At 37.6% G+C, this 24702-nt stretch overlaps 1 protein-coding gene and 1 long non-coding RNA gene across 2 annotated transcripts; one reads left to right on the top strand and one right to left on the bottom strand.

The window, feature by feature from the left end:
• The first annotated feature begins 982 nt into the window (after positions 1-982).
• On the top strand, positions 983-21133 carry LOC116731791 (uncharacterized). The gene is made up of 3 exons (XR_004341632.1): positions 983-2826; positions 11211-11213; positions 21087-21133. It is a non-coding gene; the product is annotated as an uncharacterized LOC116731791 (long non-coding RNA).
• Positions 2052-4783, bottom strand: dpm3 (dolichyl-phosphate mannosyltransferase subunit 3, regulatory). Its single transcript, XM_032581629.1, has 2 exons — positions 4710-4783; positions 2052-4508 (listed from the first exon to the last, which is right to left on the bottom strand). The coding sequence occupies exon 2, from the start codon at positions 4481-4483 to the stop codon at positions 4205-4207; it is 279 nt and encodes a 92-aa protein (XP_032437520.1). The 5' UTR covers positions 4484-4508; positions 4710-4783; the 3' UTR covers positions 2052-4204.
• Positions 21134-24702: the final 3569 nt, after the last annotated feature.

Genomic DNA, 24702 nt, shown 5'->3' with positions numbered 1-24702 from the left:
CAAGTGAAAGTAAAAAGTATTTGGTAAAAAAAATAAAGCGTCATTAAAATATGAATTTAAAAATTACATCCAAACCATAAAGTTATGGAGAAGTTTTAGTATTTTAGAGAAAAGGAAAATAATTCATATAAATAAGATAATTACAAAATAACAAAATCAGGCAAAAGAAATATAAACTTTTGAAATAAAACATATGAAACTAACATAAACTGTACAGTAGCTGAGTGTCTGACTGGTGAATTTTTGGTTCAAACAAGCTTGTTCTTCATTCAATAAAGTTACTCACAGTGGGTAGAGAACCCACAAATTTTACCCAAGTAATAGTAGCAATATGTCATAATAAGATTACTCAAGTTAGAGTAAAAATACTGCTAAGAGTACAGTTTTTTCAAAAAGTTACATTTACTCAAGTAAATGTAACTTTTACTTGAAACTAGTTACATTTACCCAAGTAAATGTAACTAGTTTCTACCCAACTTCAATCTGAAATTGAACTGATGTTCCACAGTCCTTTTATTTTCTCATGTTCACACAAATATAAAAGTTTGTCTATTACTGTGTCAGAATACATTTCGATATAGCAATCAAAATGGCAGCTGCTTTAAATGGAAAATTAAACTACAGAGACAGGTTTTAGATACTCCCAGGAAGCTTTCTCTCAAAAAGAGCAAAATCTTTCACCTCCAGGTAACAGGTGTTTCCTCTTCTTCAAATGTTGTGGCTTGTGGGTGAAGGAGTTCACTACATTATGACTACAGATCAAACAGACTCAATTTTATGGAAAAAGGTTGCAACATCTGAGGTCATGTCTCTATGTGTCTGATTGCATTCGCTTTGACCTGCTATTAAGAAAATGCAATCTGATTTATGCATTGTGTGTTTCTAGTAATGGAATGAAAGGAAACGACATCAAACTGTTGTTTTAAGCTGCATGATCTGTAAAATGTTTAGCCTAAAATCATAAATCCTTTCGTTTGTGGAAATAAAATGTATTTTAAGGGCAGAATGAGGACAGAGAAAAGTCCTTATATGTGGTTACTAGTGAGAACATATCTGACTAACGAGAGAAGGCTTCAGTACGTTTGCCAGATTAGAAGATTTTCCAGTAAGTAACTGGTTGCCTTTCATCCAGTCTGCTCAAGCAACAGCTTGCACAGATTCGTGGGGGGATGAGAGAGCGTTACGAGGCTTGATGGGGCTGCAGCCAAACAGCACAACAGGCGGAGCTGCCAATTCTCCTGCATTTGTTCAGAAGTTATTGGATCTTTTGAAGCCGCGTAATGATGCCTTTGGACAGGCGAAGCTTTGTTTTTACGCAGCAGGGACTCAGTAAAAATGAGCAAAGGCAGCCTGTTAGGGCTCACACCAAAGACATGAAACTGCCAACATCGATTACTTCATGAGTTTCATAGTCGGATTCATTCTTATTCCCCAAACATAAAGTGGCTCGCAGAAGTACTGATGCCTGTTGAACTACTCCACATTTCGCCACGTTGGAACCAGAAACGTCAACGTACATTGCTGAGAATTTGTGATAAATCAACAAGCAGCAGCACAGAATTGTAAAGTGGAAGGCTGTAGGAAAAGTGTTCAAAAGGGAGCGAGAAGTGGTGCCTTATACTTCCACAAAACTGACTGTAGCCTTAACTACGGAACATGGAGGTGGTAGAATTATGCTGAGGGGATACCTTTCTCCAACAGAGACAGGAAAGCTGGTTAAGTTGATGGAAACATTGATGGAGCTAAATACAGAGTAATCATTGAACAACAAAACACAGCCAGGGCTACAATTAAGATATAAAAGATATGCTTCTGTAAATAATTTAGCTAGGACAACTGAATACAAACACATCCTGCACCTTTCATACTTTGATCTTTTTATTTCTCTTACTTTTATCCCACTTAGTTTTGGTCTTAAGCATAAAAAATCCCTAATTAAACTCACTAACGTTTGTGGTTATAACATAAAAAGGGGAAAAGTTCAAGAGGGGTTCATACTTTGGCAAAACACCAAATTATCAGATCTTGCAAACCCACAAAGGGACACCAACTCAGAAAATAAACAGCTGTTTAATTAATTCGCAGCAACGCCTCAGGGACTCATTTCACACACTGAACAGAGGAATGCACTTCTTTACAGGTAAAATGCAAGTTCATCTGCTCTGATAAGAATTCAGCTTTTGACCAATACAGAACTACTAAGTTCCAAATTTAAATTGGATGATTTCAGAGCTGACAGAAACAAGAATCCAGGAAATTCCTATAAGATCCAGTGTTTATTTGTAACCTTTGGTTTCCATTTATCAGGTTTTTAATAACATACTGCAAATGTTCGATGATGTATTTAGCATGTGAGCAACACAATCCAACCAAAAATATTGAGAAAATGCGCAATAATATACACAACATTGCAAAAGCAACACAGAATTATTGGTCCCTAATCATTAAATCTATTAAAACTAATAGCTAATAACTAAAAACTAAAACTGAGTAGTTTCTAACTACCCAGCAGCATGTGCTTTAACAGTTATTTTGAGTCTAACAAAAATCCAATGCTTCGACACAAAATATGAAGGTACTATCTAGCTTGTTTGCCTTTAAAACCAGGCCAGAATGTTCTTTTTTATGTATTAGTTCTTTAATAAAAAACTAACCAATGAACCAATGAACGTTTTAACGAGAAAACAAAACACTGAAATTGGTATCGGCCAGGAAAACAATAATTAGCGCAACTCTAAAAATTGCAAACGGGCATATTCAAAAGAACCGTGATTGGTTTCTTTATGCCTTATGTCAGGGGTGTCAAACTCCAGTCCTCAAGGGCCGGTGTCCTCCAACTTTTAGATGTGCCTCTGCTGCACCACACCTGAACAGAATAATTAGGTCATTAAGGCTCTGGAGAACTGATCTACAATTTGTTCAGATTCTAGTAGTGCATTAATTAGTATACAAGGAATGAAATCGGAAGTTAGGCAAGATATTATAGAGGATATAGTTCAGATAATTTTCAGGGTTAAGAAGAAAGGATCTCAGATTAAATTAATTTGGATTCCTGCTCACATCGGTGTGGTAGGAAATGAATTGGCAGATAGTTTTGCTAAGAGAGCCTCTAATAAGGAAATTGTTGAGTTAAATATTAAAATAAGTAGGAATGAGATAAAAAGTGTTGTTAGGGAGTACATGAAGGAAAAATGGCAAGAACAGTGGGATAGAGGAGAAAAAGGGAGATTTTATTATAAAATTCAAAAAAAGAGTTGGGGGGTATAGGAAAGGTAATAGGAATAGAAGGGAAGAAGATATTATTTCCAGAATCAGATTTGGGCACACAAGGTTAAATAGTACTCTTAAGTTAATTAATAAACACAGTACAGGTTGTTGTAAATATTGTGGAGAGATGGAAACAATACAGCATGTATTTTTAGAATGCAATAAGTATGTAAGGGAGAGAGAGATGTTGGTTAATGAGTTGAATAATTGTAAATTAGATTTAGAAGAAATATTTCAGAAATCATCAGGAGATATAATATTTGAGAGTATTTTTAGATTTCTAAGAAGAACGGGTATTATGGGGAGGGTATAAGCGTGTGATCCATACTCCAGCCTGGAAGGTGGCGGTAATGCACCTGTAAGTTGTTTGCCAACCTTCATAAAACAAGAAGAAGAAGAACTGATCTACACAAGGAGGAGGTAATTAAGCCATTTCATTCCAGTGTTTTGTACCTGTGGCACATCTAAAAACTGCAGGACAGCGGCCCTCGAGGAGTGGAGTTTGACACCTGTGCCTTATGTGATGTCATCAGAAGACTGTGGACAGGGTCTTAGGAGAATATACTTTTATCTTAATTATGTAAAGATTTAAAACAAAGTAGCTACAAAACGTGACCAGGACATGCTGTTTAGTTGACAAATTATATTGAAAGTGAATTCATTTTACAAAATAAGTCTGGCTTGCAGCTTTAACTTGAACTCATGGGTCTATGTCTCACACAAACGTTCTCAGTCAGTCAACACAATATAACCGTCAAGCAGGAAAAACGTGATATTGACCAGAAATATTTGATATCTTATTCAAATTAATGTTCTGGTCGCACCTGCTGACTACAACGAAGCTCCAATGATCATCCAAAAAGCAACAGATTTGATAAACGTCCCACTTTGCAAGTTGTCTCTCCATTCAGTCTCTAAAGAGTTCTTTATAATTGTCCTACATCTTTAACCCCTTCTTCCTCAGGTCCTCTTTGGCTTCCTTGATCTGCTCATGCAGTTCCCTGGCAGCTTCGTTGCAGTCGTTAAAGGTGGCCACCCGATAGCCCACCGTAGCCAGGGAGTAGCAGCCGAACGAAACCAGCAGGTAGAGCGGAATGGGCCAGGCCACCTCCCTGTAGGTCCGAGGAAGGCTCAGTTCCAGTGGGTCGAAAGCGACCAGAGCCCACACAGCGCCCAGTAACGAGACCCCGAGCAGCCACTGCAGGAGTTTAGTCATGATGGATATTTCAGCAACGAAGAGCCTGACCGAGAGACGGAACTGTTAGCACGGTAACGTAGCAACGCATCCACTTATGGAGATAGAGTACGCTTTTAAGACAACAAAGAGGCCGGACAGTTAAAACAGGCTAAACACAAAAAAATTAATGTAATGAAAATAAAGCTGGAGTTTCAATATCACAGTAAGTCATTAACGTTGTAAAGAAAAAGTCTAGTGTGATTACCTCAAATCAAACGCCACCTCAGCACTGCGCAGAATAATGACGTGGCACTCCGCGACGCCTTATGGGAAATGCAGTGACAAATACGTTGCTCTGAACGGGCCACAAATAATGAGATTTTAATCTAAATTATGGCTAGGAAAATTGGATATACAAACACATAAACTTTAAATAAAATAAAGAAATGATAGAAGAAACAGCACCTACATGTTTTTGTATATACAACCATTTTAAGATAAATAGTAATTGTTACAATTTTTAATATAAAGAAAATAAAAGAAGGTGGAAGTTAAAAAAAATAGATTTTTTTTTCAAAATAGCTTATACTCTGTAGGCTATGGGTGGTCATTGTGTTCATCAGAGAGATATTAATACTATTGTTATTTCAAATATAGCATGATAGATTAAAATAATATTGTATAAAATATAAGAATATATATTAGAATGAATTTTATATATTTACCCATTCATTTCCTTTTTTTTGACACTGTTTTCATTTTATTATAATATCTTTGTGCAAACTAGGCCAGATTTAAAATTGTTGCCTGTCCTCTGTATGGACCCCTGAAAAACTCCCGAGATAATTTTTATATTATTAAAAAAATGAAAGGATTTATTTCTTTATATATTACATGTGTCTATTTATTTATTTATTTATTTATTTATTTTAATCCTTATTTTGGTCACGTTAGTGAGCATCAAAGAGAACTTTGAGAGCAGATGTCAGACAGACATTGCTGCGGTGCTAATTTTAACCACTGATGTAATATCAACAGCCGCACCCAGTCAGCTGCGAGAAAGAAGACAGCTTGTTTCGACTGCATCTTTAACAAGGCACTCTACATAAGACCTCTAATTTTTCTCAACGTGACCCTCTTGCTTTACTAAAGCCATTTTCAAAATTAGGTACCATTAGCAAATCGTAAAAGTCATCCACGAAGGCTAATGTCCTTTTTTTTTTTTCTCTCCGAAAGAAATCCAACAACAACATAATTAGGGGTCTGCGGGAAGCTCTGTTCTTTGATCTGAGTCTCTGCCTGTTCATTCAGGGTGGTAAACTGTCCAGGTGCAGAGGGCACAGATTTCTCCAGGGTGGAATCAGGACTTGGAGAAGATATAAACATCATTCAGTGAGCCGGGCAGAGCGGCAAGCTGAGCAGCCACTGAGAAATAAACATCATTCTTTGGAGAGAAAATGGGGAGTTATTCTTAGGACAGGGGTGTTTATGTTTGTCTGCATTAGTGTTAATAGTGTGAGGGACATTCTGAGCGTCTGCCAGAGGGGTAGAGTCTATTTCTTCTGTTTACTCAGACTTTAAAGGGCACGACAGGAAAACAGCTTGTAGTGCTGCAGAAATCTGGCAATTCTAAGAAGTTATGATTCATTTGTGACATGAACTATACTACAATAACTCAAGAGATTACCTTTAGTGTTTTTATAGATCTAATCAGATTTGTAGCAGTGTTTCTAATTCTTGAAAAGTTGAAATGTCTTAATACACATCCAGTTTTTATCTGAGCTACCTGAGTCTTGATGCACCCAGTGGAGTAAAGAGATGACTTTGACAAACTTCAAATGAGCATCTTTTAAAATATGCCTCACAACTTTATACAGTCAGGCGTTGGTGACCCAGAGGAAAAAATCAAGTAATGTTTCTATAAGAAGGCTGAAACTCAAATGATTTTACTCATTAGAAGGGAACAGAGATAAAAAAGTTTTTTTGATATTATCAATGTGCACACCGATGCACTCAGACAGGACAAATTGTTTCAGTTTTGTTATTTCTTTAAAATATGGTCTAAAAATGTTTAAGGAGCTTTCATACTTTGGCAAAGCACCAAACAATCAGTTCTTATAACCAATAAAGTTACCCCATCTAAGAATGAATTACATATTTGAATGTAAATTGTGTGTAGAGATGTACGTGTGAGTTTCCAAAGTTCTTACAAAAGATGTTAAACTAACAAAACTTTAGGACTTCCTTGCATAATGTGTGTCTGTCCACTAACTTAAATAATCAAGGAAATATTTCATAGATTATGCAATTGTAAAATTATTAATTAGCCGCAGTCTTATATATAGTCTGTGCTTTTTTAGACTCCAGTGAACTACCTGGATGACCATTTTCCTTATGATGGCGTCTCATTGTAAGGTACTGATCACTAATTATTTCACTTAAATAAAATGTAAAACTACTTAGAGAGTTGAAATGCGCATTGAATGTTTTTGTTTAGTTATTGCTTTTATTATTTACATTATTAATATCCATGCCCAATTTTTCAGCTGAAGTTGTGGGAAAAAAATGGAGAATTAATGCATTCAACATGTTACACACTTGCTCCATGTAATTATATGGGATATGGTACATATCACACTGTCAAGGTCAGCCTCCTCTGCTGCCCTGACAAGATAAATTGCATCCAGGTGGGATCACCCATGACACGCAGGATCATTGCATCCATCACTGTGTGTGCTGGGTCCAGCTCGGGCTGCGCGGACACAAACAGGAGGCTGAGCGTGTGTGACGTTCAGTGGGAACGGCCGAGATGGCTTTTCTCAATGCGTCTCCCTGCCAGCTCTTGTTCCGTTCCAGTACTCAGGAAACCTGCGCTCCGGCCGAGAAGGCCTGGCAGACACAACACGACAGCCTGCAAGCGGGAGGGGCCCAAAACTGAGAAAATGAGACAGAGAGAGACAATGAGGGGGAGTCGTACAGGAGTAAAACAAAACAGGAGGGAAGGAGGGGGAGGGGTTGTAGAATAAAGAGACCGATGCAGTGGCAGCTGATATATATATTTTTTATTATTAAAAAACAGAAAGCAGAAACAGTAGGGGAGGGAGAGGGGTTCACGGCTGACAGGACAAGAGAAGGAAAGCTGAGAGGAACAGCAATGAAAAGAAAGGGTGAGTGAGTGTGTGAAGGAAAGAGGAGAGGGGAGCGGTGCAGATAGAGGAGGGGGTTCGATATGGGGGGTGAAATCAGGGGATTTGCAGGTGCAGCCTGAACAACAGATGACCTTAATGGTGCATTAAATCCAGCTGTTGCTTATCCAGACTTCAATCCCATCCAACACCTTTAGCACCACAGCAACATGGACACCCCACCTTTGGTTCCCACAGAAATGCATTCAAATCTGACAAAAACAAGAAAACACATAGCTAGTGAGAAAACAAAGCAGCTAGACAGGTGATTCATGAACCCAAGACCAGAAACAGAAAAGAGTCTAGCTGCATTTCCAGTTTACATGTGTACAAATCTTTGTTTCTATAGCTCTGGAAAAAATTAAGAGCCCACTGCACTGAACCCCATTGAAAGCCTCCTGGTTGTTCCACCAAATATTGATTTCTGAACTCTTCCTGAGTTAAAACATTAGTATTGTTCTTTATAAATGAATATGAACTTGTTTTCTTTGCAGTATTTGAGGTCTGAAATGACTGCATCTTTTTTGTTATTTTGATAAATGTATTTATCATTTTCTGCAAATAAATACTAAATTTTTTGCTTGGAATTTCGGAGACATGTTGTCAGTGGTTCATAGAATAAAAGAACAATGTTCATTTTTCTCAAACATATACCTATAAAGAGTGAAATCAGAAAAACTGATCATTTTGCGGTGGTCTCTTAATTTTTTCCATTGTGCTAATATCAATAACAACAAGACCCTTACACTTAAGAGAGGCTACGTATGCAGCCTTTTGGGGAAACTGTTGTCTGTTATGTCATGGAAGAGCTGTGGATTCAACATGTTCAAATGACACACAACGTTTTATGAAGTGTTCAATGCTGTAGGAGCTCTCGTGAAGCTAGCTATGCCTTGTAAAAACAATAAACAAAAACAAACCTTTATCCTCCTACTACTTTCTGTTGTTTTCTTTGGCGTTTTTCCCAGTAGTAGCATCCGGCTGTTGATCATGTGACGTGACTTTTAATGGCGGAAAAAACACCTCATCCTTTTCATCGAAAAGTGTTTTTTTTATTATTATTATTTTTATGTTTCCTTTAAGTGAACTTATTTTCGTAATTTCAATTTGCATGATTCAAAATCCAGCTATTGATTCCAAGCAGACAAACAGATTAGAAGGTCAGATAAAACAGGAAAAGTACTGATGGAGGCTTCTGTTGACTTTATCTCTCTAGATTTGTCAATATTAGGAAAGTAAAGGTTCTGATAAGAAGGTGGTGCTTCTAAATAGTTATGTAGGGACCAAGATGTGGGTAAGTGATAACTGTTTAGTATGTGAAATGTATGAAGAAAAAAAAAGAGAGCGAAAACTTGTGTTTAGGATAACAATAGAGCTTGGAGTGAAAAACAGGAACCCTCTGTTTCCTGAGCTGGAAACCAAAGCTGTGTGTTGTCATTAGATCTGAGTTAAAGGGATCAAATGTGTTTTTCATTCGTCTTTTAAAGAGACTAGGATCTGTGACGCTCGGAATAAAAATGTCATCTTAAAATGACACTCTTTGTGTCTTTTATTGAAATATTTTATTAGATGTTCTTCCAGAAGCAAGAACATGTTTGCGCAGCTGAATCAGCATTGAAAACCCTCTGAAACTTCTCACACAGCTGATAAACATCCTCAACCCGGGATCATTTAGTGACAGCCACAGTCAACATTAAATTGCTGTGATAATAGCTGTGGGACTCGTATGCTACTTAGGACCTACTTATTGAAATCCAGGGTTATTCAAAGGTCAGAATGTAGTCACATGTGACCAGCCTGGATCACATGAGAGCAGCACTTTTGTTCCCCACATTTCCCTCCTTATAGAAACACACCTGTTTCATTGGGGAAGCAGCGGAGGAATTTGCCCCCCCACTCCTCTTCCAGTCAGCTCCTGCTGCCGTCCTAATGAATCTCATCACATGGCCTGTGTTTTCCCCACTACTGCTTTGTTTGTTGACCTTTATAAGACGTCATTACTCATTATCTTCAAGGATTGTGCAGTTTTGCCCCATGACACAAGCCCTTCAACGGCAATCCCGGCCAACAATAAGTGTACATCTATGTCTGATCAAATCCTTCTTGTCAGTGTAACAAGTCCTTAACAATGAGGCGTGCACTTCACCATGTCTCCCTCCTTCCTCTATCTGTTCTCTCCTCTCACCCAGAAACACAATGTCCCGCAGCATTACTGTTATTGACAGTAAAACTAATTGCTGCATGGCCATGAAAGTTCCCCTGGGACATTTTAAAGTGGACGGCACAATTTCCTTCACCGTCTAAATCTGCATTCTAGACCAGAAGAAATATTGATTACAAATGTACTAATATGGGTCACTGCAGTTTGCACAGCAAGGGGCGGATGATGGAGGGCTACATGCCTAGACTTAATAAACTGACCTCATCGCCAGTTTGCATAATGGATGGTGATAGGGCAAAGCGGGGAAATCTGTTTTGCAGTCGTAAATGCTCATCACAATAATGGAACAGATGCATTCAATTCTTAGAGATGCAAGTGAATTAAATGTGATTTCTAGTGACAGAAAATAACAGAAATCGGCAGCTGTTTTTCAGAGCAGAAAAATAAGCACAAAGCATTTCCATAATGTTGCGTGAGAAAAATAATGTTGTTATAAGGTCAGAACTGCTACATTTGAGCATCAGTTGTAGAAATACAGTAGCAGTGCCACACATTCAGCACGTAAGGTCATTGAAGTTGTTCAGCATGTCCAGAAACTCAGTGGCAACCTGTTTTATTTGGTAGTTAAATCATCTATGACACAATAATAATAAGGGGGAACATTATTTACCTAAAGAAGCATTTTAGACTTTTGACATACAAAAATCTAAAATGAAAATGATGATCTTCACAATGTATTTGTAGTAACTACCTCCAACAAAAATCATTAGTGGTATCTTGAATGCCTTGAATGCTAGTTTTGACAGAATAATTGTAACAAAGTCCCTGACAACCATCTACTATTCATAGACGGACCACAACAAACTGGTCTGTTGTGGATTTACTGCGCAGACTAAATACTGATTTACTGAATTGATGCTAATGTGCTAAAGGCAAAGGATTCTGGGATTATGGATTTTTGATGGCAAGTGTTTAATGCCATAAAAACAGATTTTGGCTAACCCAGATAGTCGTTGATTGCTAATAGCGATGATCAGCGTGGATTTATGATATTCTGTCTGTGTGGGCTCTAAGCACACTGAGTCAACATTACGCTTCCTTCACCCAAATACAACAACTGCTTTACATCTTAGAAATTTGACTCTATGGCCTTTTGAAGCACCTGGCAACCTTTCACCTCTTTACCGGGAGAACATCTGGAAGGTGAGGAAGGACAGATGAAGCAGCCATGCCGAGCTGCTGAGAGCTATTGACATGGGTTCAGATCCGCTTATTAAGTCAGTATACTTTAGACACACCGTCCAATTTTCTTTTCAGAGATTGATTGCAACTTCCCCTCCCCCACTTCATGTTCTGTGACTTTGAAAAGTGTTCACAAGCCTTGAGATTTTATGTTGCATTATAACCGCAAATTTGACAGTTGGTTGAGATTTTATGTGATAAACTATATTATACCTGTGTGTAATTTTATAAAACATACTTTTAAATTTTATTTTAATATAAAAACATCACTTTGCATACACTTCTTAGTCAATACTCTGTAGACTAAGTGTTGACTAGTCTACTATACTTAGTCTTTCGCTGCAACTATATCTGCAAGTGTTTTGTGGTAACCCTTTTCTAGCTTTGCACATCTAGAATCTAGTGTTTTTGCCAGTTCTTCCTTGCAAAACAGCTCAACCTTAGTCAGACTGGACGGAGATCAGAGATGAATATACTTTAATCAAAAACATCCCATTGTAGGTTTGACTTTAAGTTCTGGGTAACGACCCTCCAGGAAGGTAAACCCCTGACTACAGTAGTTTCAACTCTTTTTCACCGTCAAATAGGTTTTCTTCTGGATCACTTTATATTTAGCTCCACTCATCTTCACATCAACTCTGACCAGCGTCTCAAATTTCATAGCATCTGACGAATGTGTCCCCCATGTGTTTTTTTCAAACAGAACTCTATGGCTTTCTTTCAACAACGGTTCAGTTCTTTCTGCTCAATTATAAAGGCAGGATGGTGGAATCTAATATTAACAGTAGTTCTATCAACAGGTTCAACTACCAGATTTACTATTGGCTTGAGGTTTAAATGTGACCTATTATGCTTCAGATAGGTTTACAGACCATGCTCCCAACATTTTTTTCCACAAAATCATTCTCAGTCTGCTCAGTTCTGCCTACTTTGAGCTCCTTTCAGAATGAGCTGTTTTAGCGATTCTTGTGACTTTTAAATGCGAGAAAGCTGCTGCACACTCTGCCCAACTCAACATTTACACTCACTCGCGAAAATGGCTGAAAACAGATGCACAATTACGCCACTGTACATCTTTGAAAAGTGGAAGTAAAGCCTCCTGCACAACCAACAAGAATGTAGGAAGTGGTTTGTGAATAGTAAGTCAACAACAAAACAAACAAAATCTTATCTTATCTTTTCCAGGAGTCATTATACAGCCCATACAGTGGTAAAACCAGCTGAGAAAATGTGCTGGAACTCCACTTGGGTTGCTAGGTGATAGGCGGAACTTCACTGGGGTTGCTAGGTAACAGGTCTGGGGTTCACTGGGGTTACAAGGTGGGGGGCAACGCTTGTATAGAGGGCTTTTAGAAGTTTTTTGAATGGCAAATTTTCCAGACACCAAAAAACACTAACTTGTTGCAACAAAAATGGCAATAATCCATGAGTAGAGACTCAAATGGAAGTACAAAATGTTAACTTGACTTGTCTGCAGTGTTCCTAGGTCGTTCTGATCCTGTCTGCTCATCAGTGTTCTCTAACAAACCTTTGAGGCCTGCACAGAACTACTGGCGTTAAAACTGACACTAAATTACACACATCTCGACTCTACTTAATACTCCTGAAGGAACCTGGTGGCTGATTACATATGGATAGCAAGCTGTTCACATTTTAAAAACTTTCTTCCACTTTATAATTATGCAATATCTTACGATAAAATCCAAATAAGATACACTTTGCTTTGCATATGTAGCAATGTATGAAAATGGTCATGTGGTATTAACCCTTTCATGCATAGTGGTCACTACAGTGGACAGCTATCTAAAAGCCATTTTCTTCTGCTTCCTGTGGATTTTTATGTTATAAATGCACACAGACCACTGAAGTGGACACTAATGCATCATAAAATATACCATCAACTACTGGCCATCAGCTGCAAATGCAAGAAATTATTTTTGTTAAATACAATATGGCCGACAGACAAAAAAGCATGAGAACCGACCCGGTCCCTCCTTCTACTGTAGACGACTCTTGCAAGTAAAAAAAATATTATGACATCAGATAACCCCTAAGGAACAATACTACTGATGTATTTTTCAAATAACAACTTTGTATTTGGACAAAATTACAATTGATCACATAAAAAAAAAAATTAAAAAAAAATTATTTTTACAAAAAAATGTTCCTACCTTTTTTATGCCTTAAGAAAAGAATTTTAAAAAATGGAAAAAAAATTCTGACACAAAGGATCATAATTCATGCATCAGAGGGTTAATGCTTTTTAAGGACACGGTATGTTCTTTGTCACATGTCTGTGTCCTTCTGTTTGCTTTTATTCCTTTATCCTTCCTTCTCTCCGCTGTCTTCACCAGTGTACACATATCATTCAGCTTCTGATGTATGCACAGCTGGTCTTGACAGAGCTGTCCAGGAAACCTGTGGTTTACAGATCCCTTAATGATGCGCAGATTTGACTTTCCTTTTTACTTACAGAGGATTTTTACTGTGCAAGTGAATATTGAGGCCCATCTTAGAGTGTTTGACCACGGTGGGAAACCGCTCAACATGTGATGCATCCTGATAGACTGAATGGATGTGCCATTTAGTACACAAAGCCCAATACAGAGTTATGGTTTCTGATCATGCAGGCTATGGCCCCCACACCTGCTCACACCATTTGTCCCAAAGAATTTTAGGTTGTTAGTCTTCCTAAAATGCTTTTCCACACCTCGGTTTTTATGGGAGTCATAACACTGAATGTTAAGTTACTGAGCAGACATGTCTGTGGTGCTAAAACGACAGGACCAAACACTTTATAGCTTGATCCACCTCACACACAGCTGACACAAAATACCGTGATTAATAATGTAAACAGGTGGACGATTTATTGTGAAGGTCTTCTCTCTATTTTGAGTTATTGAACAAAGCTGGGTTCATTCTCCAACCTAGCCAAATAAACCGAAACAGCGCTACATTTAGTATTTTTACAGCTGCATGCTTTGAGTCCTTCATAGGAGATTAACAACCTATGTTAATGTGGAAGCCATATAATCATAATAATTACTTTAATATAAACTGTCAGTCTCAAAAAGACATATTGCAAACACCAGCTGGACGTTGTCACCCCACATCTCAGACCTTGAGCAGTTTAAATGGTTGGCTTTACGGCAAACAGGTGCAACCTGCACTCCAATAATTCAATAATAAATGCACCTGTGAGACAAAAAAAAAAACTAATGTCTGGAATAGATAAACTGACCTCCTCCAACTGAAACGGACTGCGGAGGGCTAGACATCTGTCATGAGAAAGTGTTTGCCCCCCTTTACACATCTTTTTGTTTTGTTTTGTTTTTGCTTTGTTGCCAAACTTAAATGTTTCAGATCATCAATAAGAAAATACAAAATAAAGGTTTTAGATTTTGATTACAGTCTATTGGGGGTGAGGGAGGCATTTAGGCACACAGAAAAGAAAACTGCTGTTCTCCTGAGATAATGTTGTGATTTTAAAGAGCAACGTGAAGCTTCTGACCAGAATCTGTAAATAACCAAACGACAAGGTAATGAAAAGTTGCAAAATTGACACAAACCGAGAGTGAGATCACACCGAAACGTTATTTTTGATTCCTCATTTCCTTTTGCTGCGTTTTTACATTCTGTTGTTTATTGTTTCACGTTGTGTTTGCTCTGGTTTCGCCACCATGCTTAGTTGGAGCAAGGTACCATAATTTATCAATTAGATCTAAAATTACTTTGTTAGTTTTAGGAAAAACAACATTATGTCACTTCACAGAGTTGATCCTGTGCATTAATTTCAGACACAGTAAAACCCAACGCTTGAAAAATCTTGGAATACTTGCTTTTACTTACTTTACTTCCCTTATAACCTTTTAATTCTGTATATTTTACCTAAAAACAGAAGAAGATTTCCCTACTTTTTTTCACATTGGCCAAATATCTCAAGTCAAAAGTACTTATCGGTCAAAAATTGTATTTTTACTTGTTCAATAATAAACTAAATAGGCATCATTTTCATAAGACAAATATGACAGTCAAGTGTTTTGTAGGAAATGTAAATGATTATATGTTATATCATATTGCTCTCAAATATTTAACCTTAATGCAGAAATGCATGGCCACTTCATTAGGTACACCTTTCTTCTACCAGATTGAATTCCCTTTTTGCCTTCATAACAGCTTTAGATTTTTACAACACAGATTTAGCAAAGTGTGAGAAATATTCCCCAGAGATTTGGGTCCGCATTGACGCAGCATCATGCTATTGCTGCAGAATTGTCAGCTGCACAGTCACAATTTAAATCTCCTGTTCGTCCCGATCCCAAAGAATCTCTGTTGGGCTGAGATCTGGTGACTGAGGAGGTTGTTGGGGAACAATGAACTCATTGATGGATTCAAGAAACCAGTTTGAGATGTTTTCACTTGGTGACATGACACATAGATTGCTACAATGTGACCGTAAAGAGACGGAGATGTACAGCAGCAAGTAATACCTAATTCGTACTGTATATTTCCAAAGTGTGCTAAAGAAAATGTCTCTGAAAACATAACAAACCCCTAATACATGCAAGGACTTGCAACTTAAGCAAGAGGAGTCTTGCTGAAGTCTAAATGTTTTGAGTTGTTGTCATGTAATTGATTGATTCACTGTTTGTACCTAATTAATTAGCCTGTGACTGTGCAATTGAAAATGTAATCCTTGTACAAGCTATCTCTATTTGTATGAACTTGTTGATTCACAACCAGACTGTTGACTCCAGTTTGTGTTGCAAGAGATTTACATATTCATCTTCCTTCCAACACCAATCAGTAGTCCATGCTTTAAAATTTCTAGAGGTAAATGTTTTTAGGATACGTAATTTCTGTTAAGATCCTAAAATTTATAGTCCAAACTTTTTTTTAGTAGATTTCGAGGATTATTGAGATCAGCAACATTTATTAAATCATGCAATTAATTTATGATTCTTTACATCTAATAACTGTCTGTAGGAGCCATGTGGAATATTTTTCCAATGCAGGGAACGTTTGTAGAAACTGTATGATCTCCTATATACCGGTGGGAAATATTTAGAGGGAGAAGCGGCGGGTGCTTAGGCATAATCACTGATTTCAGGGTTGGATGTTTTTCTTTCACTAATACTTTTCTAAGCTGTGGTGCAGTAAAAAATAATTCAGTAATATTATTTTTATGCAACACAATGCTCCATCACATGCTTCCAAGTACTTAACTGCTTAGAGTATCTACACAGACGTCTAATATGATCACCCCGATGACCTGACCTCGATTAAATCCTATTAAAACTGGGTGGTTGATTGTTAAATGAGAAATTTAAAGTGTGAAAAGAAAGCATATCTGCATTTGAACTGCATTTACAAGACCTAAAGCTGCCTAATTAGCAACTGGTAATTGTTTTCAAATGACATAACTGGCAGATTCAGTGGATGGAAAACGAGCTCTAAAATATGCCTGGCTGTACTGGTCACTCACTGGTTTAAACAAAAAAAAGAGGAAAATGTTTTATTTTGGTTTGGATGTTAGTCACGTATACAGAAGTACTGCATTTGAATGTGGTAGAATTTGGCTGGGCTTTTCTTGTGAATGGCTTCTTCTTCCTATTCACAAGTCAATTATAGGCCACAAGAGCTTAAGCTTTTCTCAGGCTCATCAGACACTGACAGCTAATGACTCACTGCTGGACCAAATTTTGTTATGGTATCTTTTAACTGCCAAGATTTAAGCAATGCCCTCTGAAATAAATGACTCAACACACACCCTGCAGTTGTTCGGTGTTTAATAAACAGTTGCTTCTCTGCAAAAATTAATAAAAGTATCTCAAGCATGCTGCAGTGTTTAAATCAATGGTTCCCAAGAGGTTTAAGTTGCTGCTTTTTTAATGTCCTACAGCAAATAGCTGCAATAATGTAGAATTCAAATATTTCCTAAACAGAATCGTCTGACAACATGAAGAAGGGTCAGAGTTAATTATTTAACAATAAGACTAAAATGGCATTCATGGGATAGGCCTAAAGTAAAAACCAAAGCAGACCAAAAAGTCAGTAGGATTTATCCACCTGTGAATGGTTTAAAAGTTACAATAATTGTTTTAAAGTGACTTAGTCAAAGTGTGTTCTTAAATCAGACTGTTCATGCTTGAAAACCCTGAAATGTTGCTGAATAAAAAACAGTGTTTACATATTCATTCCTTTACAGCAATGGGAAACACTCATTGCCAGCTACCACAGACACTTGATGGGAGTTTTTGGAGCCAAAGGCGGGAGAACCAGTGACTAGGTTTTGAGGGAAATTACTTTTTCACAAGATTAGGCAAGACTTTCTTAATTAATTAAGTTATAATTTGAAAACAGTTTTTTATATCTTCTTAGGTAATTTAAGTCTGTTAAGTTGGGAAAACACTGCAGATCTTTTTAATGTCCACATCCAAATTGGACTATTCGTTATTTTTATTTTCCTCTTGTCATACCAACAGAGCTTAGATATTTGTGCTTACTCCAGATGACGATAACTCTTAAAAGACAGACGTGTCAGTGCTACAAATCTATTATGTAACGCTTTATTTGAAATCTGTTGCAGTTTATTCCCAAATGTTAGACAAAAATCTTTATCAGACCCACTGAATGTTCTTACACAATTTTATTGCATAATATGTTGCATCATTAGACGGAGAAAATAAAACACACAAATCAAACACAGTACAGGCAAGGCCATTGCTCTATAAATGTTAGACTGAATTAGGGTTGAGTCTTCATAGTCGACTGTGTGTCCATATGGGCTCTGCCACCCCTCATTTATTACAGCGGGGGGAAACGGCCCCCACTCTGCCACTCAAATCCTCTTAGCCAGCATTTAGCTGATTGATTTTTCCCTTTCTACATCTATTCAGATTATCAATGGGATAAAAGCAGGAGGTTGTAAATTATTGATCTCTCCAGGGTGAAACGATGTTGAAGGAAGTGAAGCGAATGTTTTTGGCTCTGACCACATCTGGAAGAAGAATATCAGCAAACCCACGGAAAGAAATTAATCTCCATATACGGATGTAAATTTCATTTGCAGTGCTGTGAGAAAGTGTCTGACCTTTCACAGATTTATTCTGTTTGTCACACTCTAATGTTTCAGGTCATTAAACACATTTTAAAATCAGACAAATGCAGCTAGTTTTCGAATCATTATTTCATTTATTATGGGGAAAATCTAGAGCTGTCCAAACCAACCTGGCCCCTTCTAAAGACGTAATTGCCTCCTAAGCTTAATAACTGGTTGTGCCCCTCTTGGTAACATAAGCTATCATCAAATGTTTGTGATCGATGGGAAAGAGTTTTTTTATGTCCCTGTGGAAAAAATGCTCTCTATTTTGTTCTAATTCATTTAATTTTTTTTACAGCTATGGACTTACTGATGTGCTTAGGATCATTGTCCTGCTGCATGACCTAAGTGTGCTTCAAGATGACCTATTATGCTTCCTTTAACAGGTTAGGATAGGTCTATTCATTATATTTTATGCACAAAAACATTCTTGCATAAAGATGTATTATTCGGATCAATTCTGCCTATTTTGAGCTCCTTTCAGAATTAGCTATTTTGGGGACTCTGTCACTTTAAATCCAAATAAGCAGTTGCTGGCCCCGCCTCCCAACCCAACGTTTACAGCCACACATATAAATGACTGATAAAAGATGCGCAATTGTGCAATCCTCCATCTTTGAAAAGTAGAATTTCGTTGTCCTTGTGACAATGACAATAAAGATTTATCTTATCTTATCTTATCTTATCTATCTTAGAAGTAGAACCTCCTGCTCAACCAACAACAATTCAACAAGTGGTTTCTGGATGATATGTCTACAGCAAAATACTTGCCTTTTCCAGCAGCCATTGCTCAGCACATACAGCAGTAAAACCAGTTGAGAAAGTGTGCTGGAACTTTGCTTGGGTAGCTAGGTGATGTGTGGAGCTGCGCTGAGGTTGCTAGGTGAGAGGCAGTGCCTTGTAATGTTACATTCGGAAGTTTTCTGAAACACCAAAAAAAATTAATTTATTGCCAACAAATGGCTGTTGTTTTTTGGGGGTTTTTTTGGAAGTGCTTGGGTTGTTCCCTAACCAAAAGCTAGTGCTATTTGTTGAACCATGGCATGGAAAAGTTTGGGAACCCCTTTCTTAGCCTACTTCATGTTGTCAGACAAGTTCTATTTAAGTAATTTCTTATAACTTTAATAGAGGTTGAAGCGATCAAGCCTGGTAGAGCTCTAAAACATGGTGATTGAGTTGATCTGAAACATTAAAGTGTGACAGAAACACAAAAGCATTACAAATCTGTAGCAGGGTATTTATTTTCAGCATGTCTTCTGCAAAAAAAAAAAAAAAAAAAAATTAGATAACATTTGTCAAATCAAGTTCCCCTCACAAGCATGCAGTAATGATTTCTTTCTATTCCACTGGCTGTTTATACTCCAGGTCTTTTATCACAGAGATCCATGATGATGGTTTTGACTCAGCACAACCCCCCCATAAACAATGTATTCCACCTCAGGGCTATAGGAACCGCATACTTCACTCAGCAACCAGATCAGGTCTTTGAAACATGTGGTTTAGCTTTATGTTGTTTAGGATACTTGGGTTAGAAGACTCCATCGGTTTGCCCTGTGTGTTCACCAGATGGCACCGCACATCGTCCCACACAGTTCCCTACAAGCGGCAGATGAACCCCCACCTCCGCCCCGCAACAGACAACCATAAAAAATAAACTAAATGATGATCATGGAGATTACGTGTTGGTAATTCCTGCAAGGTCTTTAAAGGAATGCCCATGCTGTGAGCTTTAATACCCGGCAGAGGGGATTATGGAGACCCCTACATGTGGTGTTGTGGCTGCATACCTCCAGTCAGACTAAACCCAATCTGTTACAGATTTGGAATAAAGAAGAGCGGTGCAAGCGTATGGGGGGTTTGTGCAGTACAGTATTCATGCCTTATAGTACATTCCAGTTCTTTTATATCATAGGGGATCAGAGTTGAAACCCACTTTTGCAAGCGGTATTTTTATCTACGTGTGTAAGAACATTAAAAGCAAACCTTGGCTTGTGTGAAGGGTTTCTTTAAATTTTCTTTTTTTTACCATTTTTATCCTTCCTTTGTGGATCAGGCAAACCCCAATTCCCATACAGCTTTCTCATGAATATGGGTCCAATTAGGGACATATGTGCATTTTCATATTGAAGCTCATAAAGGTAAACTCCAGTGATTTACATTACATTTACATAAGGAATGCAAAGTGCCTGCATATGTGAGGTGTGCTAATATCTCTATCGAAAGCAGATGGACTTTCACTCTTCATCACTCTTCACCCGGGTCGTTTCATTGAGCAACAGTCTCATAAATGGGAGTGTTGTTTTTTGATATCTGGAGAATTCCTTTCATTTCCCGTCAGGAGAGGCCAAACATTTCGACATTTGAAGGAATCTGAAGCATGTTTAAATTCTTTGTCGTCTTATTCTAGTGGTCAGCCAATAGGGGGCATCTGAAACCTACGTCTATTAGGTGAGTGTTTTATGAGTTTCAGATGAGATACTGCTGATTTAAAAGTTTGAATGAGCTTTTCAATCAGTTAACCAAGTTCTACAGGAGCCTTTTAATTACAGATCATTAAACTCAACCAAGTATTTTGCAACATTCAGGGCTCCAAACTCTCAGAGACTGAAGTTAAACAGTCAAATTAGTTCTGTGTTGTTCAGTGAGTCAGAGAAACTTCATCTACTGGGATTAGCACACAAACATCTCTCATATTTTCAGAGAGTGGCAAAAAAGGGGCAAAAGTAGCTAAAAAAAATAACTATTTGTGCAACATACAGTAGCTGCTGTACATTGGTGGAATACCACTCACTAGAGAAGTTCACAAAAGTGTCGCTCTTGTCAGCCAAGCCTATAAAACCAATACTAGAATTTACAAAATTGGACAATAACAGATTGGAGAAAAAAAAGCTGTTCGGTCCAACGAGTCTTGACTACAGCTGTATCATTTAGATCAGGGGTGTCAAACTCCAGTCCTCAAGGGCCGGTGTCCTCCAACTTTTAGATGTGTCTCTGCTGCACCACACCTGAATAGAATAATTAGGTCATTAGAAAGGCTCTGGAGAACTGATCTACACAAGGAGGAGGTAATTAAGCCATTTCAATCCAGTGTTTTGTACCTGTGGCACATCTAAAAACTGCAGGACAGTGGCCCTTGAGGACTGGAGTTTGACACCTATTATTTAGATCGAGTGTCAAACTCAAGGCCTGAGGGCCAAATCTAGCCCACCGTAGAACATTCAAGATAACAATTGTTTCCTTAAACATTGTTTTATTTTTCAGATAAAAGTAGTTTTTATCTGTATTCTGCCAAATTACACTCATGTCATTTTAAAAAGTACTTAATAAATGCAGAGATGGCAATTTATGAATAGTTATGTATTGGTAATGGCTTCTGACATACATTCTGGCAAAATTGGCTGTTTGAGATCTCAAAATGAATATGGCCCAAAATGAAAATTAATTTGATTTAGATGATTGAAAACATGGATCAATCTGCCAGAGTACTCATGCTGACTGTGTACATCCTAATGTGAGAATAGTCCATGGACCTTACCACGGTGTACCCGTCTTTAATGGCCACTTCCAGCAGGATAATACATCATGTCACAAAGCTCAAATCATCTCAGAGAGTTTTCTTCAACATGGCAATAAATTCTCTGTACTCCGTTGGCCTCATAGGCACCAGATCTCAATCCAAAAGAAACCCTTTGGGGTGTGGTGGTACAGGAGATTTACATCATGTACAGTATGTGCAGCCAACATTTCTACTGCAACTGGGTAATAAATTCATGTAAAAAAAATAAAAGAACCATAATCTCCAATGTTTCAGACATCTTGTTAAATGTATTGAGTGATAAATTAAGGTTTCTCTATAGGAAAAGTGCTTTAATATAGTACCAGTAAGGTGTGGTTTAAAAAGTCATTGGTGAGTGTGTTTCTGAAAAGAGATCTAACTTAAGAGCAGGACAGACAACACAGGTTAGTGTTATTTGAGAATTTAAAAACACAAATAGGAAGGAAAAGGCAGGTTACAATCCGACATGTGGCTTTAATGCTAAACAGCACATGTTGCCAGAAAGGACTAATGTCTTGGCGTTCACTCTACGAATGTCTGGCTCTCTGCTTCCTTAAAATATTCCCTAATTTGGTTCTCCGTAAGGTGTTGGAGAACTCACTCTAACAAGCTGGTTTCAAACTCATGCCAGCGGGGATTTCATATTTATAACTCCATTTAGTGTTACTGCCATTTTTGTGGAAAAAAGACAAGAGTTCTCAGGATATAAAGTGTTGCATAACAGAATAAAGATCATGATTTAGACGTGGTTCATAGATTTACTGTGAGAATAAGCTACAGGATATCAGAGAGACTTTGTCCCCACAGCGCATGGGTCAGTGGTTTAGGACTTGTCTCAAATACTGAGAAAATATTGAGGGATAACTGATCTGAACATATAGAGTAGACTAATGGCTTTCATATTTTCCATTACTGATGTGCCTAATGTACCATCGCCTGCCTTTGTAGCCAAGGCTCAGGTACTGCAGCCATGCATGCTGTTGTGATTGAACTGTTCACACTGAAATGGACAGATGATTGGACAATGAAATAAAGCACATGCTCTTGTTCTATTGCATTTATTAAAATTAAAATATTTACAAAGAGGGATCTTTGACCATTCAAAGTTCTACAGATTGTTCTTCATCTTATGCTCTCTTCTTTCTTACCAAACCCTGTGAGTTTTCAACAATATTTATTGAGTGCTGTTATTGCCATGGGAGAATGTTGATTTATTTTTTTTGCCTGGTGAAGCATTTATGTTTTGTTTTGATTGCATAAATTTGATTATTATCTTCTTAAAAGACACAATGTTGACCCATTTGTACATTTCTAGAAGTTTCCACCAAGATTTATTCAAAATTCCTGGTATTTGACAGATTTCAGGATGACATAGATTGTACAAAGATTCTTTCGAAGAAAAACAAACCCACAGCAGCACAGATTCCCCAATGTACTTAGCAGTGGGTATTGGAGCCTTTTGTTTTACAGCAGATCCTCCATGGAGTATTTGTTGTTAACATACAGCTAAAATCTCAGTAGCATTTCAGTAGGCAGAATGGATATTTCTCCTGGCATATCTTAGAGCATCACATGGATACACATTGACTTGCTGATCCGAATGTGCCACATTTAGTTGCTGTTCTCTAACAGTATTTTTTTGCATACTTTTTAACCTCCTCATCGCTGTGTGAAAACACGATGAACCTCGTATCCTTGTCCTGCCTCGGTTGCCACAGTTGGAGTTGTTTTAAGCCTTCATACTGTTGATCTGACTGTTGTTAAACTGGGCAAGTTTGAACGAGCAGCGTTTTCAAGTAGCCATTCCTTATTCTGACGTTTGACATACACCTCAATTACTGGAATGGCAGGTTCTGTTGTTTTTCTCATTTTTAAGACCTTACGGTTTGTTTTTGATATCCAAAAGACAAGAAATAAGCTGTGGTTTTTGGCACAGTGCTTTAAAGTTGTATGAGGATGATTGTTTTTTGAGGGCGGGGAGGTTGTATCTAATCTGGGAGTCGCAATAAGTGAAGCTCAAAATGCAAAGCTCAAAGTTCTTCGACTCCAGGCTATAAGAAGGTGAAAAAAAAGCAAACAATTATATTGGACAGATTTCCAACCGTAAAGCATTTGTGCCACAATTATTTCTTCACCTATCCTTCTGGATGCACTAGGTCAAGATATCGAAGTCAGAAAGGTCTAGGTTTTTTCTATGAGATGATATTAGATTAAAAAAATCACCTTGCAATACAGATGTTATTCTCTATGTAACTTAGTATATTAATGTATCTCCATCTTAAGGTTGTTAATGTTGAATCTCTTCCCTTTAAACCATCAGAGATGATTATATATTCCTAAAATATTAAACCAAGACACATAAACTGAATGACCCTATTTGTACCTCACAGATTACTGAACGCTTCAAATAAAAAGCCAAAAACGTTCAAGTGTCACCACAGTCACACCAAATGGTGACTTGCATTCAGAGCTACAACTCCCTTTAATAATACTTTTGTTTAATGTCAGTGATTTTATGTTTTTGCAAGTAAAATCAAAAACCTTTTTCCCAGGTCTGATTCCTGATAGTGCCTCAAATTGAAACGCCATGAGACTCAGCTGAGTTTGCTAGGTATTTTTGTAGAACTCATGAAGCACAACTTGATCCTAAATCCTGCTTCCCGGTGCAGTGTTTTGCACCTTTGTGTAGTTTATGCATTCATTTTATTTCAATTAATTTATTCAGGCTTTTGTTTCAGTTCTCTGGTTTCCATTGAAGGAGAAAATCTGGACCAAGATCTATTGGATTTGAATAATGCTTGTCAAAACATTTGTTTGCCAAATTTCCACATTTCCAGTTATCAATCTTTCCAAATATGAATCATTTTTACCATCCATTTAGGTGCAGATGCAGAAGGATTTCTCTCTGGTGTTTTGCTGCCCCCCAGTGGTGACACTCTTACACATCCTCACGTTAAAGAAGCTGGAGATAATTCAAATAAAGAACACCCACAAATAAGAGGAATCAGAAAG

The sequence above is a fragment of the Xiphophorus hellerii genome, chromosome 13 (assembly GCF_003331165.1).
Source record: "Xiphophorus hellerii strain 12219 chromosome 13, Xiphophorus_hellerii-4.1, whole genome shotgun sequence".
NCBI lineage: Eukaryota > Metazoa > Chordata > Actinopteri > Cyprinodontiformes > Poeciliidae > Xiphophorus > Xiphophorus hellerii.
The sequence above is the reverse complement of the archived record's forward strand: the minus strand, read 5'-3'. Positions and strand labels throughout refer to the sequence as shown.

Coding starts and splice junctions, on each gene's coding strand:
- dpm3 (XM_032581629.1), bottom strand. CDS start 4,483: ATGACTAAACTCCTGCAGTGGCTGCTCGGGGTCTCGTTACTGGGCGCT.